Here is a 15,986-nt window from a genome sequence, read left to right as displayed (position 1 = left end):
ACACAGATAAGTTGGTTTTATTTGGTGTTTTGGCCTTATCTGTGTCTCAAGTTTCAGGCACTGAGGGAGAAGAGTTTAAATATTTCTGTAGAATAAAACTTAAGGAATCTTACAAACTCTTAGCCTCTCATCTTTACTGCTGTACTAGATTACAGTCTTCCATCATTTAAGCAGAGTCATTTAGGACTGAGGATGAAACAGTCATTATTAACCTTGCACTAACCAGGAAAGTTCTGTTGTCCTTTGGAGAGTGAAGCTATTCCTCAGACTATTTGGAATAGAAACAAGACCCAGGGGCGCCTGGGTGGCTCAGTTGGTTAAGTGACTGCCTTCGGCTCAGGTCATGATCCTGGAGTCCCGGGATCGAGTCCCACATCGGGCTCCCCGTTCAGCAGGGGGTCTGCTTCTCCCTCTGACCCTCTTCCCTCTCGTGCTCTCTGTCTCTCAATCTCTCTCTCAAATAAATAAATAAAATCTTAAAAAAAAAAAAAAGAAACAAGACCCTGGCAAGACATCACTACAGGCATTGCGATGTCTGTAGCTAAGCAAGATGACTGGCACACTCAATCGATCCATTCTTATTCCTCTGATTTTTAAAAATTCAACGAGACTTTTATAGTTACCCACAGAAATCCCGACTGGCTCCGGCGAGGCCTGAGCATAAGGCAGAGGCCACATCCTGGTGCCTCTTTGCCAGGCCCACCCTGCAGATGTGTTACATTTTGTTTGGCTTTTCAAGTGTTTAAAGAAATAGTTTTTCTGAATTTTGTAGACAAAATTTTGCAATCTTGGAGAAGTCATACAAACATCTAAATTTCCGGTTTCTCTTGAGAAATCTATCTGGCCACAATGGGCACAGGATGCTGCTAAGTAAATCCTCACCCCTGTAACAAGAGCCCACAGGTAACCTGCAGGGGACTGCCTCACTCACTGATGAAGGTTGAGTTTGTGCCTCTGTAGACTCACTCTGTGTACTCACTTTTCCCATGGGTGAAGCCTGGAGAGTGATTCTTTGCCTTGGGATGGTTATGATCAATATACTGATTCCATTTGTTTTGTTAGGTTCAAAGCCACACTGTTGAGTTTCCTTTAGGAGTTTTGACACTCATTTGACCAGTCTTTGTGGCACAAATCTTTGTCCTTGAATCTGATTTTTGGAAACAGTAAAAGGAAAATTTGGAGCCAAGTTTGGGGTAAAAAATATGTGTGACTATGAAATAGTGAAAACCTGTTTCTCTTCGGTGGTTTGTAAGCTGACTCAAAGGTAATTAAACAAAAAAAAAAGAAAAGAAAAGAAAAGAAAAGAAAAAGCTCAGTCATGTTTGAGGGATGGCTTTTAGTTCTTCCAGATGTCAGTTACCTTTCCACTAAACTTTCAAAATATCTTATTTGTGACTCTACTGTGCATATAGGACTTGGGTTTTAATTTTTTTGTTTGTTTATTTATTGTCTTTACCCCCTTCGACTACTTGAGAAATATATACTTTTATTCATCTTTGGTATGGTATACATAGTTGGAGGCCAAAAGATTGAATTGAAAGATTCATTATTGAATGAATGAATGAATGAATGAGTCAGTATAAATGGAAAGCATCTTAAATTGACTATTTTAAAGGGAATAACACACACTTTATATCTGTTAAATATCCATCCTCAGTTTTTTTAAAAAAATATTTGTATACATCCGCATAGTCAAAATGGATGGACAATCGTCTTTGGAATGTATAACTTTCTTTGGTCCCCAGAGTCAGTCCCTGGTATTGCAAAGCAATTCAAAGTCACTTGCTTCCCCTTCACAGACAAGAATCACTTCAGTACACACTTGTGGTTTTTCTGATGAGGAAGGAAAAGTAAAAGTTGTAGAGTCGAAGGTGAATCAAAACCCATCAATAATTACAGCTTACCGTTCATGTCCTAGTTCAAAAATAAAGTATCAAAGTATTTCGGACTGTGTTAAAATGTTCAATACTGCTAACCAAGTATCAGCGTCAACCTCAGGATGAGGCAACATCGGCACTTTGAAGCCTTCAACACAGAAAGTCTAAAGGAACTAATAAGTAAATATATTAAGACAAGATCAGCGAGAAAAACCCAGAAACCACATAAAACCGTGGAAAACGAAGTATCCCTTATATATGAGTGCTTTAGTTACACCAGGTATTTTAAGGTTGGTTATTCCTTTCCCAGAGTAGAGTGGCAATGGGTAGCAGAGCTTTGAGGGAATTCTCACTTGCTTCTACACAGGAGAAAAAGGTCTCCTTGTCCCACCCTCGACCCCCTCCAGCCTATTTGCAAGTCGCCGTAGACACTGGAGAGGGTATGTGCTCGGGTAAGCGCTGTGAATTGTGCAAGACTGTTGAATCTCAGGTCTGTACCTCTGAAACAAATAATGCAATATATGTGAAGGGAAAAAAAAAAAAGAAGAAGATAGCAGGAGGGGAAGAATGAAGGGGGGGAAATCAGAGGGGTAGACGAACCATGAGAGACGTTGGACTCTGAAAAACAAACTGAGGGTTCTAGAGGGGAGGGGGTTGGGAGGATGGGTTAGCCTGGTGATGGGTATTGAGGAGGGCACGTTCTGCATGGAGCACTGGGTGTTATGCACAAACAATGAATCATGGAACACTACATCTAAAACTAATGATGTAATGTATGGGGATTAACATAACAATGAAAAAATTAAAAAAAAAAAGAAACACAGGTAGGCCCGACTCCCGCCGTGAAGAAGCTGCACCGGCCTCGGCTGCATCCTTCTCCTCCTCCTCCCGCTCTATTTTGGGGCCCCATGATCTCATGCCCTCTGCAGACCGCACTCTGCAATTTCAGTCCAGCCCGCGCCGGGAGGCCAAGCAGGGCGATTCCTGCAAGTGTTCGGAAGGTGCCCGGGGCGCGGGGAGGGGAAGGCTTTGGGGGAAGTTGAAGACGCGCCCACGTACAGGACCCAAAATAACCGACACGCAGAGTGCCCGAAATCAGACAGGAAGTCAAATAATCCGGGGCGTTGAGTTGCTTTCCCCTCACTTCTAGCGCTGGGCAGGGGGGCGCGGAGCCAAGGGCCTGGCGGTGAGGGGCGGGCGCGGCGGCGGGCGGGGCGGGGCGGGGCGGGGCGGGACGGGGCGGGATGGGCGCGGAGCCTATTAAAGGCGCGGCAGGGCGGCGGGGCCGAAGCGCCGGGGGCCACGATGGAGCGCGACGGCTGCGCAGGGGGTGGGAGCGGCGGCGGCGAGGGCGGCCGCGTTCCCCGGGAGGGCCCGGCGGGGAACGGCGACCCGAGCGTCGGTCGCGCCGCCGCGGCGCCCGGGGACGGGCAGGCGGCTGAGTCCTTGCTGGCCCCCATGGAGGTGGGGGAGGAGCCGCCGGAGAAGGCGGTGCGCGCCCGCACGGCCAAAGACCCCAACACCTATAAGGTGCTCTCGCTGGTAGGTCCGCGGCCCGGCCCGGCGCCCGGGAGGGCGGGGAGGGTGGCGCCCGGCTCCTGCGCGCCGAGCGCGGTCAGCACCGGGGGCCCGGAGAGAGGCAGCGTTGCGGCCGCTTCTCTTCGCCTGCACGCGCTCGCCTGCGGGCGCGCAGACCTGCTCCGCGCTCTGTTCCTGCTCTTTACCCCGGGGGAGTAGTGCGCGCTCCCCTGTGCCACGGATGCTTCTAAGGGCCGCGTTTAGGAAACCAGGCTGTTAAAATTGCCACCTTTTAGAAATACCACTCGTCCCCAGCAGAGTAGGAAGATTTTAGAAGGGAAAAATGACCCGCCCGAAAGTTGTTGGTCTCAGAAAAGGCCAACTTTTCTTTTTTTTTTTTTCCTTTTTAATCTTTTTTGGGTGACTCTGGGGGTAGTATTGATGACTTTCTTTGCATTAACTGATTTCACTTGAAAAGATTGAACAGAGTTCTTTAAGTTTTATCAGGAACTTTAGGAAATGCCTTTTCTTTTGGCTCTGCTTAGGAATTTCCTTGCAGCTGTTACAGAAATTCCATCAATATTCATGTTATGCGAATGTGAAGAAACGTTGACGATTATTTGTCCACTCTTTTAACCGTAGGTTACCTGGTTTTTGTTGCTAACAAAAGTAGCCATTATTCCTCTGCTATTTTGACAGTTGCAAGATCCACAATCAATTTGATGAAATGTGGGGGTTTTCATTCCTATGGTAGGAAGTGCTGGGCTGAGAGTCAGAGCCTGGGTTCTTGGTTTAGTTAGTAATTGCTGAGGCCTTGTATAAGTCTCCCAAACCTCAATTTCTTAATTTGTTAAAATGAGGTCAAAAACTAATGATGTATTGTATGGTGACTGACATAATAAAATTAAAAAAAAAAAATGAGGACATCACCTCCATTGCCCATTGCATAGGATTATTATGAGGATCCCATGGGAACAATGTGGGGAAGTAAATTGAAAATTACAAGTAGACAATCATTTTTATGCATTATATAGAAGTAACATCACTTACTATGATTGAACAATGCTGTGTAGAGAATATCTTTTCTGATATTTGAAACCTACTTTCATAAGCATTTCCATTTTCACTATATTTTAGGTATCATGGTGAGGTTACAATACTTTGAGGAACCAACATTCCTCACTAAAGAGATGATGTCATATGCTTAGTAATTAAAACTTAAGCCTAAGGTTCCAAGAGTCACAAACCACATAATGTTTATATCTCAATATATATTTTTGCATCAGGATGAGAACTTACTTTTGGACTTTTGAGTCACCTTTTTTTTGTTCCTGTTAATGGGAGACTTTTGCTTCTATAACATGATCACTAAATTATTTAGTATCCTTTTTTCAGGTGTTTAGCACACTACCAGGTATTCAATAATTGAACATTGAATCTGTGTGCAACTCTAATGTGAAATCATTTCTAAATGCCTATAGCCTTGGAGGGTTGCTAAATTGCCAATTGCTATATTCAGTTTTTAAATCTTTCCTATTCATTTACTTATAGATCCGCAATAGGTATCAGCAAAGACCTACCTTTGAAACATGCATTTCAGTCTTTGACACGTGCAATCAGCTGGTCAAACAGCATTCCATTGTGTTCTGATTGTGTAACTCTGGGTACTGGACATGGAAGTGTCTTAGGTCTTCCTTTCATAAGTAGTATAATCATGAATATTTCTTATTCTATTAGGTGGGGTCTTTTGCTATAACACGAATCAGCAAAGAATTCTTACCTCCTGTCTTCGATGAAATACTGTGGGACATTAAATATACACCTAAACTCATTGCTATGTTTTAATTAGTAATCTTAATTAGTAACACAAGTGAAAGTGAAAGCTTTTACCCATTCTTCTTTTTCTTCCCTACGTCAATACCCTACTTCCCCCCTCCCCACCAAATGATGCACTTCTAAAGGGAAAAGTCTCCAGAAGGAATTTGACAACTGACATCAAAGAGTTCTGGGACAAATCTTCTAGAAAGGAGCTGCAATTATGGGATTCCTTTTTTCAGGTTAAACATCAACACACTTTTCATAAAGCTGAAGAAATGAGTTGACTGACTGAATCCAGGGTTGGGATTACTAGAGGCCAACTACTGATCTGGTTCTCAGCCACACAGTTTTTATCTAGCAGGATAATTATTATAAGACTTGCCTTCCAGAGAGATAATCAGTGGCAACTCTTGCATTTTTCTGAAGATATTTCAGATAAGCTTAAATGATGTAGTAATGAGAGAGTGGATGAAGAAGGGAAGAGGTGTTGAGTCCAGGGAAAGAATTGTAGGCTCTGGTGGCTTTTGGCCCTGGGCCCTGGAAATGCTCATGCCCAGGCACTAAGCCAGACTGCAGAAAACTCAGAGGGCAAGTAGAAGTACTTCTCTGTATATGCTCCGGTAGATGTGTTAAATACTGGATGCCTTTCCTTAGTTCCGAATTAAATTTTGAACTGAAATTTTGACTTTCACTGAGGTTAGACTTGAAGATTTATTTGAAATAATCCTTCTTATTCCCTGGTATCATTTTAAAGGGCAGAGAATTTTCAACCACAGTGCAGTACATTTTTCCACTGACCAGTGAGTCCTTCTACAGCATTATTTTGTGTTTGTGACCTTCTGCAGTGCTTATGAATACGTATACCTGTGTATGTGAAAAGGGCTTTATGTGTGGGTGGTGGTGGTTAAAGACTACTTTCACCTTTCAGTGAAAGAGTTCTTTGTAAGTGGCAGAGGTTGCCCTTGTTTATTGGAGGTTTGGATATGAAAGTTACTAATTCGGTAAGCTCTTCTCCCCTTTTTACAACACATTGTCTTATCTCTAAAATACAGTTTGGAGAACATTCAAGGTAATTCCCTACTCTTTTTTTTAGAAATTTATTTATTTATTTATTTATTTATTTAGAGAGCCTGAGCGGGGGGAGGGGCAGAGAGAGAGGGAGAGAAAGACTCTCAAGCAGACTCCATGCTGAGCACAGAGTCCGATGTGGGGCTCCATCTAACAACTCTGAGATCAGGACCTGAACTGAAATCGAGTCGGATGCTTAACTGACAGCCACTAGGTGCCCCTAATTCTCTGCTCTTCATCAGACTTGGAATCGACATTTCTCTTTGGCTCGTAAAATTTAATATCCTCCATCCATAGTTTAGCATCTTTCAGAATGACCAGAGCATCTTAGAGGCCAGAGAAGTTTCCTGTTTGCCCCTTTTGGTATTTGTCTCACATGTTGTGATAAAATGAATCAAACATTTCTAGGAGGCAAGCAAGATGGTTGTGTTTACCACTGGGCCTCAGACAGTGCCTGACACTCAATGTCGGCTTTTGGTTGAATGAATGAATGCACTGCATTTTTACTTAGACCAAGCGACACTTTGCCTTGGAAAAGAGCAAGATGGGAAAACTATCTGACCACAGACCCATATGACCAGTTGAAAGTCAGGAATCTAAATATAGATGCGCTAATAGATAGGACGTTTGGGTAGAAATTCAGGGATAAGATCAAAACTGCGATATCATTTCATTAGGGCCTTGGGAGATGGAAGAGGCCGTGAAGGAGCTATAAACCAAAGTTTCCAGCCAAGGCCAGCATGCTTTCGGACAGGCCAAGCAAGGCCTCTGTGGTCACTTGGATTCAGAAGTAGGATCTAACTGCCTGCCATCCTCTTAGGTACAAACGAGCCAGGTGTGGCCGTCAGGCATGCACAGGGTAGGTCATCCTGCAGGTACAGATGGGAGTCGGCTTCACGTGTATTGTGGCCTCTTCTGTGTTAGTGACTTTGCTCTCATACCCCACATTCAGTCTTCATGTCTTTTGTGGGGTACTGTTTTCTTCAGCATTGCTTTCAATTCCTTTCTGCTCTGAGTCCCATTCTGGTCTCTCTCTCTCTCTCACCATTGATACCTCAGCGGGTTTCTGCTCCATGGATACACAGCCATCCTTTCAACGTTTTCTTTATTCCCTTGCGTTCTGCTTGTTCAGTTCACTCTGGACACTCGGTTTTGCTGTCCCCTGCCTCCTTTATTCATCACTCTGAAGAGAATCCCTAATGGCCTTGTTGAGAGACCTTATGCATTCTGTATAATAAAGAACTGAGGACCATTGACCCATTTAGAATAGAAATTTTTATCTTTCGCCTTCTCATTATCCCCCAGCTTACTTTTTTCTCAGATATCAGCATTAAAGGTAAATGAAAACCATTTTATATTCAGATTGAGTTTGATAAATTTCACTGCAAAATATCCTTGTAACTTCTAACTCATTTGGCAAATGTATTTCATATGTATTATGGGCGTTTTGGACAAGTTAGAGAACTTAATTGTGATCTGTAATTTTTTTTTTTTTGGTAGAAGAGGCATTTCATATTTCAAATGATTTAGGGACATATAAGCTTTTGGAATACAACTTGTAATTAGAGATCTACCTTTGGTTAAAATAAACATGCCTTTATCAACTATGAAATATCCCCAAACAACAGAAAGTAAACAAGAAACCTTTTAGCAAATGAGTTCAAGGCAGAACATAGATTACTCTTTTAAGCTTGAGTCCTATGCAGCAAGAACTGATATTCAGAAAGCTGACTCAAATGAAAGCCCTTTGGCATCAAATAAAATCTAAGTTACGTATTTACTATGGAAATAAAGTATAATAACATATTTAAAAGGGCTTTTCAAAAGAGTGACCAGAATGTTCAGCTACATATTAACTAGAACACTCTGTTTCCTGAGAATTTTAGTTATTTGAGGATTAATTACAAGAATTAAGATAACATCTATAATAATCTTTATTTTATCCTCCTTAATTTTTAGTTTTTCTTAAGATTATTTATTTATTTTAGAGGGAGGGGAGGGACAGAGGGAGAGGGAGAGAATCTCAAGCAGACTCCCCATTAAGTGGGGAGCCTGACACAGGGCTTGATCTCAGGACCCTGAGATCATGACCTGAGCCGAAACCAAGAGTTGGATGCTTAACTCACAGAGCCACCTAGGTGTCCCTCACTTTTAGTTTTTAGTTTTTAAAATTTTTATTCTTTTTTTTTTTTTTTTTTTAGAGAGAGAGAGGGAGGGAGGGAGAGAATCTTAAGCAAGCTCCACACTCAGTGTGGAGCCCAACACGGGGCCCGATTTCACAACCCTGAGATCATGACCTGAGCCGAAATCAAGAGTGGGACATTTAACTGACTGAACCACCCAGGCGCTCCTACTTTCAGTTTTTAGAAAAAGATTTGGTGGAAATGTAGGTGGTAACAGTTTAGATGATGATTATTCACAAAGCACTTTGCAATTTTAGAAAGCATTTTCCCATATATTCTTAATTGATCCTCAACACATCAGCAACTCTGAAACACGAAGGTATAGTGATAATCAGCCCTAGTTTACAGATTAGGAAACAGGCTCACAGGGGTGCAATCAGGTTTCTCAAACTGCAGTGTGCTTAGGAAAACAGCCGGAAACTGTTAAGGACAACAGATTGCTGGGCTCCATTCCCAGAGGTTGTGGTGTGGAAGGCTTGAAATTGTTATGGACTAAATGTTTGTGTCCTTCTCACATTCATATGGTGAAGTCATAATTCCCCCAATGTGATGATATTTGGACCCAGGGCCTATGGGAGGTAATTAGACTTAGCTGAGGTCATGAGGGAGGGCTGTTATGAAGGGCTTAGTGGGCTTAGTAGCCTTAGAAGAAAGGGGAGGAGAGGAGATGTGAGCTGTCTCCTTCCCTTCCCTCATGCCCCTTTCCAACACACCCTAAGAAAGGGTCCTGTGGAGACATCATGAAAGACAGAAGAGTCTTCACCAGGATGCAGTTTGGCCAGCACCTTCATCTTCAACTTGCCAGTCTCTAGGAAGTGAGAATTTCTGTGGTTTAAGCCACCCAGTCTGTGACATTTTGCCACAGCAGTTTGAGCAGACTAAGATAGGAATGGACCCAAAGAATCTGCAGAATATATTAAGTACCTCAAGTTATTCAGATGTAGTTGGTTCATTTACTCTTACTTCTAGAAACAGTGGGTTAAATTTACAGGTGAAATTTGGAAGTAGAAAACTTTGATAACCAAAAGGGCTTTTAACTACAGATTTTTATTCTGGATTAATGGCTAATGGCATCCCATTCGTTTGCCTTTTAATCAGCGTGATGTCAATAATCACATGTTACTCTGAGCTTCCAATGTATACAAATTTGGGGGAAAGTGGTTTTCATCTTCTTGATTTGAGTTTCCTTCTTAATACATTTTTAAATGTAGACTAGGAAAATAGAGAGGCCTGATAGAAAGTCATTTTGGAGGGAGTGAATTTTCAGAAGCATATCTCATTTGTGGATGGATCATCTTAGGGTGGTATCTTATGTATCTTAGGATTTTACATAGATTTAGGTGGCAAACATTCTGTCACAGGTGTGGTTTGAGATCCTTCAAGAGCATGGTTTTCAGGAAATATTTCAGAGACAGAAGCTTGTTCCTAAAGCTGATTTCTCTCCCTTGAGAAGCTCTGTGGCATTAGCAAGCATCTGGGGCCTACGGTCTGTCATGGAGAGGGAGACGTGGCAAGGAACTCAGGTAGTTTTTATGGTGCTGTTGTGCAGCAAAAGAAATACGACTGTCATTATGACATTTTTCCACATAGAGTCTCCCATTGCTCCAGATTACCTTTAGTTTGAATACATATGTTTATAAGCAAAAGACAGCACAGGTAGAACAAAGTTGCAAAAGCCAAAATAGCTCAGGCAGCACTCTCAAAGTGTGGTGGGTGGGTCCCTGGGGTGTCCCGAAGTTAAGTCTTTCAGGGGGACCATGAATTCCAAATGATTTTAACAACAACAGCATGATGTCATTTGCTCTTTTCACGGTGCTGACATTTATACTGATGGTATTAAAGCAAGGGCAGGGGCCACTGCTGTCACCTTAGCAGGCGTCCGGGCGATGGGCGGCCCCACTTACACGCGTGGTCACGCACTTGTGATTACGCCAAAAAGAAATCAGTTTCACTTAAAAGAGTGTAGAGCCAAGATGTTCATCGACAGATGAATGGATAAAGCAGATGTGGTGTATATATACAATAAAATATTATGCAGCCATCAAAAGGAATGAAATCTTACCATTTGCAACGACGTGGTTGGAACTGGAGGGTGTTATGCTGAGCGAAATAAGTCAATCAGAGAAAGACATGTATCATATGACCTCACTGATAGGAAGAATTCTTAATCTCAGGAAACAATCTGAGGGTTGCTGGAGTGGGGGGTGGGGTGGGAGGGATGGGGTGGCTGGGTGACAGACATTGGGGAGGGTATGTGCTATGGTGAGCGCTGTGAATTGTGTAAGACTGATGAATCACAGACCTGTACCTCTGAAACAAATAATACATTATATGTTAAAAAAAAGAAGATAGTAGGAAGGGAAAAATGAAGGGGGGGAAATCGGAGGGGGAGACGACCCATGAGAGACTATGGACTCTGAGAAACAAACTGAGGGTTTTAGAGGGGAGGGGGTGGGGGAATGGGTTAGCCTGGTGATGGGTATTAAGGAGGGCACGTTCTGCATGGAGCACTGGGTGTTCTACGCAAACAATGAATCATGGAACACTACATCTAAAACTAATGATGTAATGTATGGGGATTAACATAACATAATAAAAAAAAGTGTACTAGATGAAGCAGTAAAAATGCCTCCTGGATGAGGCAGATTTTCTTAAATCTCAACCCTGAATGACCTATCTCTGTAGTGTGTGAAATGGGAAGTACACATCCACACGTCTGCCGCACACTGAAGAGCTGTTGTTTTCTGGAGGGAAACTCTGATTGAGTTGTGAGCTGAACTAGCTGCTCCCCCCCGCCCCCACCACAGGCCACCATTTTTATTTGAAAGAACAACTGACACACTGTTATTCAGACTTTCGTATTTGGCACACATTTTCTCAAAATGCATAATGTTAGCTTGTCACTTCAAGCAAAACAAATTAAGGTACCTGTTGCCCCTGATAAAATCCAATCTTTTCAGCAAAAATAAGAATTTTGGAGAATCTTGTATCTGCTATTGTATGATTGATAGCTTCCCAATTTTTAAATACTTCTGAAGAGGGGCACCTGGGAGGCTCAGTCAGTTAAGTGTCTGCCTTCAGCTCAGGTCATGATCCCGGAGTCCTGGGATCGAGTCCTGCATCAGACTCTTTGCTTAGCAGGGAGTCTGCTTCTCCCTCTCCCTCTGCTGCTCCCCCTGCTTGTGCTCTCTCACTCTCTCTCTTGAATAAATAAATACAGTCTTTAAAAAAAGGCTTTCTGAAGAAATTGATGGAAATAGTAAGGAATGTGGTTTTTTTTCCCCATAAGGTATAAGACATTGTGTCAACATTTGGAAGAACTACATAACTCAGTAAACTCATGTTTTCCAAGAGACCAATGGAGGATTTACAAAACTATGAATGGGTGTAAGTTTCATTCAAAGTGCAAGATAGACTAAGAGATTTTAATGTAACAGCATGAAAAATGTATTAATATTGTCTCAAGTTTCATGTTGCATTTTGCCTTTACAAAATTACCACTTGTAGAATTTTGGTGTGGTTTTAAAGAATGTCCATGATTGTCTGAAAAGGCTTCTTAGGGTCCTCTGTAAGAGTATAAAGGAATTCTGAGACCAAAAGTTTTAAGAATATCGACTTTAAGGAAAGGTTTACATTCAATGCTATTTTAAGAAATGAGGGGCGCCTGGGTGGCTCAGTCAGTTAAGCATTTGCCTTTAGCTCAGGTCATGATCCCGGGGGTCTGGGATTGAGCCCTGCATCAGGCTCCCTGCTCCGGGGGGAGTTTGCTTCTCCCTCTGCCTGCCACTCCCTCTGCTTGTGCTCTCTCTCTGTCAAATAAATAAATAAAATCTTAAAAAAAAGAAATGAGATTTAGGCATATAAAAAGAATCAGCTAGTTACGACTTACTGTATCTTTATATAAGGTCCTTTCTACATTTCAAAATACTTACACATCTACTACCTCTTTTTGGTCTAAACCACAGCTCTGCCATTATCTCCGTGTTAGAGATGAAAAATCATGGCTCAGAGAAACTTGGGGGACTTTCTAAGAATTTCTAATAATTCTCTTAATCTTATCCCTGTAGCTTATTGATAGTTTTGAAGTCAGACAGATTTGGGTTTAAATCCTGGAACTGTTATTAGCTGTTTGAATGTAGGCAGATAACTTAAGTTTCCTGAATATCAGCTTCTACAACAATAAAATAGAGACGATCAAATCTTACTGGATGTTGTAAGGAGAATTAAATTAAACAACATATACAAAGTGGGACACAAAATCTGCCCTAAGTGGTTGTTTTTCTTGTGATTACTGATAAGCTTCGGTGTGACTGAATTTTTTATTTTTCTTACTCAGACGGCATGCACATCCTGGCTACCTAAAGTATAGTCCGCAGACTGGAATATCAGCGTCACCTCCTTGGAACTTGTACAAAGTGCGGAATCTTGGGTCCCTCTCCAGACCTACCAAACCAGAATCCGCATTTGTGCAGATCCCCAGGGATTTGTCAACACATTAAAGTTTGAGGAGCAGCGCTCCTAAGGATGATAAAGTGGTACAGAAGGCACACCAACCCGAATTTCTCTAGCTGGGGGTGCTCTTTCACCTTTGTGCTTCCACAGACTTCATACATGACGCTATGCTTAAGAAAAAATTACTAAATGTTCCTTAACTGTTCAACTGTGTTGGCTTTGGGTTGAAATGGTGCTACTGCAGGGTTGCCTTTGGCCCCTTTCTTTCCTTGGACCTCAGGGTGCCTTGATTAAAGTAGCCCATAGCCCTTGTGCGTATAGGACATGACGTACACGGTCTCTCACCCCCTTTCACGTGTACAGTTGCCGTGTCTCAGGAGCTGACTTGTGCTCCTCTTTGTTTCTTGCACTTTTAATCCCTCTGCCTTATTCTGCCCTGGCTTGTCCTTTAAGTGCCCTTTATTGCTCTCAGCAGTGCCAATCTTCCGGCTTTGCTGCGATCTGATAACATGGGGATGTTCCTTCCAGTTCAGGCATCCATCTATCAGAATATCAAGCAGATTGCACTCCAACATTGCACCATCAAATAGAATTCTTCAAGTCAGAGTTTCCACGGCCAGTACCTTCTCAACAATCAACAGTACACCTGACACAAAACCAAAACAAAGAAATCTTGGGCCAGGGCTTTTTCAGGTGGCACTGAATCACATTAAATGTCCTTGGCACAGAGTTTATCCCATAATACTTCATTGTCCAAACACATTGGTTTCCTATAGAGTGCCACCCTGCATCACTGAGATTAGAATCTTCTGGAGACTAGGAAACAGGTGAATGAAGTATATTCAGGTGGGAAGGGTGTGGTTAACATTATGAATACTATGCAGGTCTTGTCTCTTTGAATTAATAAGGGAACTACAGAACAATTCTACTTGTACACTAAAACGCCTTTCCGATCAGTTCAAAAGAAGTAAACGTGAGGAATGTTGATATATAAAAGTATTTACACATTTGTCATCTCTTGGAAACTTTCAAAGGAAAAGAGAACATTGATTTTCCTGGGATGATTCAAGCAAGTCTTAGGAGACAGGGGCACTTAAAGAGTCTGAAACTTGGACTCACAAGAATTAGTTGCTGTGTGACTTTTGAACATTTGCTTTGCTTCTCTGACTTTTCAGTTTCTTTAACTACAATACAAGGGTTTTGGACTAGGTGGCTTTCTTCTAGGTCTAAAATCTTTGTATAGTATTGAGAGCTTATAGTATTTCCCCCTTGTTATAAAAATACTACATACTACAGAAAGTTCAGAAAATGTGGGAAAGTATAAGGAAGAAAATAAAGATTGCATTCTTCTTATTATCTGCTATTAATAGTTTTTTTGATTGTGTTTGTTTTCTATCTCAGGACTTTTCTGTGTGTGTATCACGTTTTAACAAAAATGGGATCATGCTACAGATGCTGCTCCATTTCCTTTTTTTCATTTATATTCCATTATTAGATTTTGTTATTGCTAGACAGCTTTTTAACCTTTCAGGAATAGGATTTTGAGACTTTTATTTTATGAGTTCATGGGGTAATCTTTGAAAGCATCTCTGCTCATAGCTCAGACTTACTTAGTCCCCAAGAATTAAAAAAATGTTTAGAACACTTTTTTTTGTTTTTGTTTGTTTGTTTTACTCATTCCTCAGCCTCCCCTCCACTGCTCAGGTCTCTTTCTTATGGTTGAATGATTAGTTTTCCTAAACATAACGTACAAGGGGAGATGCACACCCCTAAGCTCAGTCTTCTTTCTGCCTCTTTCTCATTGCTTCAGTAACAGTGTTACCAGATGGGAGCTGGGCATGAACAGCTTCATCCATTCCCAGCAATCCTGGAGGTCTGTGACATATATGTGTGGGCACGGATCAGTCAGTATTTGTCAAGCACTTGGAGTAGACCCTTGTGCATGGTAAGAGCTTTGGAAGTATTTGGTGATTTTATACATGACTTTGTGGAGTTGACTCTTCATCAGACTCGATGGGAAGCACTTTTCCTCCTTGGATTGGCACAATTGTGTGATGTAAGAGGGAGCACAGGTGATGGCTGATAAGTCCGGGCTGGGACCCACACATCAGTAGGACTCTGGGTCCTTCTGTAGTATATGGGACATGCATATGTTGTGTGCGTAACTTGGACTTAGATATTCGAAGGACTCCGATAATTTTCACCTTCGGCTCTTACGGTACTGTGCCAATTGAGAGTCAGCCAAGATCTCAAGGTGCCTGTGTTCCACAATGTCCCGGCTCTGCTGAAACGTACCTCCCATTATGGTCAGCTCAGATATGTTCTGTTTTCCAGATACACTTTGTATTGATTATTTCTGTTTTCTACCCCAAGAGTGATTTTTTTTTTTTTAACCTCCCTTTTTCTTACCTGATACCAGGCACTCCCTGGGATCTGACTCCGTTTCTCCTCTCACAGGGAAACATTCCTTAGCTGCTCTTTGGCTCCATCTCCCCTGTCCGCGACGTGCTCAGTTGCTACCTAATCATATAGAAGCCATAGAGTTTAGCGGTTAAGGGCCAGACTGCTGGAGTTGAAACTCACCTTTGTCAGTAACTGCTGTGTGCCATTGGACAAGTCCCTTAGCTTCTCTGTGCCTTGGTTTCCTCACCGGTAAAATGGGGATAAAAACAGTAGCTAGCTACCTCATTGGTTTAAGGATTAAGTGAATTAATATATGTAAACTAATTAGAAAAGTGCCTGAGAGAGTGTAGATGCTAGATTAGGGTTGATTGTTATTGTTAGGGTGGGTAACTTATTTAACAGCTCTTTGGGGTTCCTACTGTGTGAGCAGTCTCCTGCAAGAAGCTGGGGGCTAAATAGCGGCTAGGGCAAGGGAAAGACTTCCTCCTTGCTCTAGTTATCCATCCCCACAGGACCAGACAGTTATCAAAGAACCTAAAAGATTGTCTCAGGTTGCAGCAGTGATAAGAGCTGCCTCCAGAGCCTTACCCAGGGCCATGAGGGAGAGTCCTGGGGCGGAGGGGGGGGGGGGGGGGGGGGGGTGAAGAGGGGGGGGGGGGGGTGGGGG

General features: G+C 42.4%; 1 protein-coding gene across 1 annotated transcript in view; it reads left to right on the top strand.

Annotated features, from left to right (window-relative positions):
• The first annotated feature begins 3,180 nt into the window (after positions 1-3,180).
• The window catches only part of ENPP1 (ectonucleotide pyrophosphatase/phosphodiesterase 1), a 68,762-nt gene continuing 55,956 nt past the window's right edge, over positions 3,181-15,986 (top strand). Inside the window, exon 1 of the mRNA XM_021693214.1 lies at positions 3,181-3,419. Coding sequence (XP_021548889.1) covers positions 3,183-3,419 — 237 coding nt within the window. The 5' untranslated portion in view covers positions 3,181-3,182. The remainder of the gene's footprint in view (positions 3,420-15,986) is intronic.

The sequence above is a fragment of the Neomonachus schauinslandi genome, chromosome 8 (assembly GCF_002201575.2).
Source record: "Neomonachus schauinslandi chromosome 8, ASM220157v2, whole genome shotgun sequence".
Lineage (NCBI taxonomy): Eukaryota > Metazoa > Chordata > Mammalia > Carnivora > Phocidae > Neomonachus > Neomonachus schauinslandi.
Note: the sequence above shows the minus strand (reverse complement) of the source record. Positions and strands in the feature narration are given on the sequence as shown.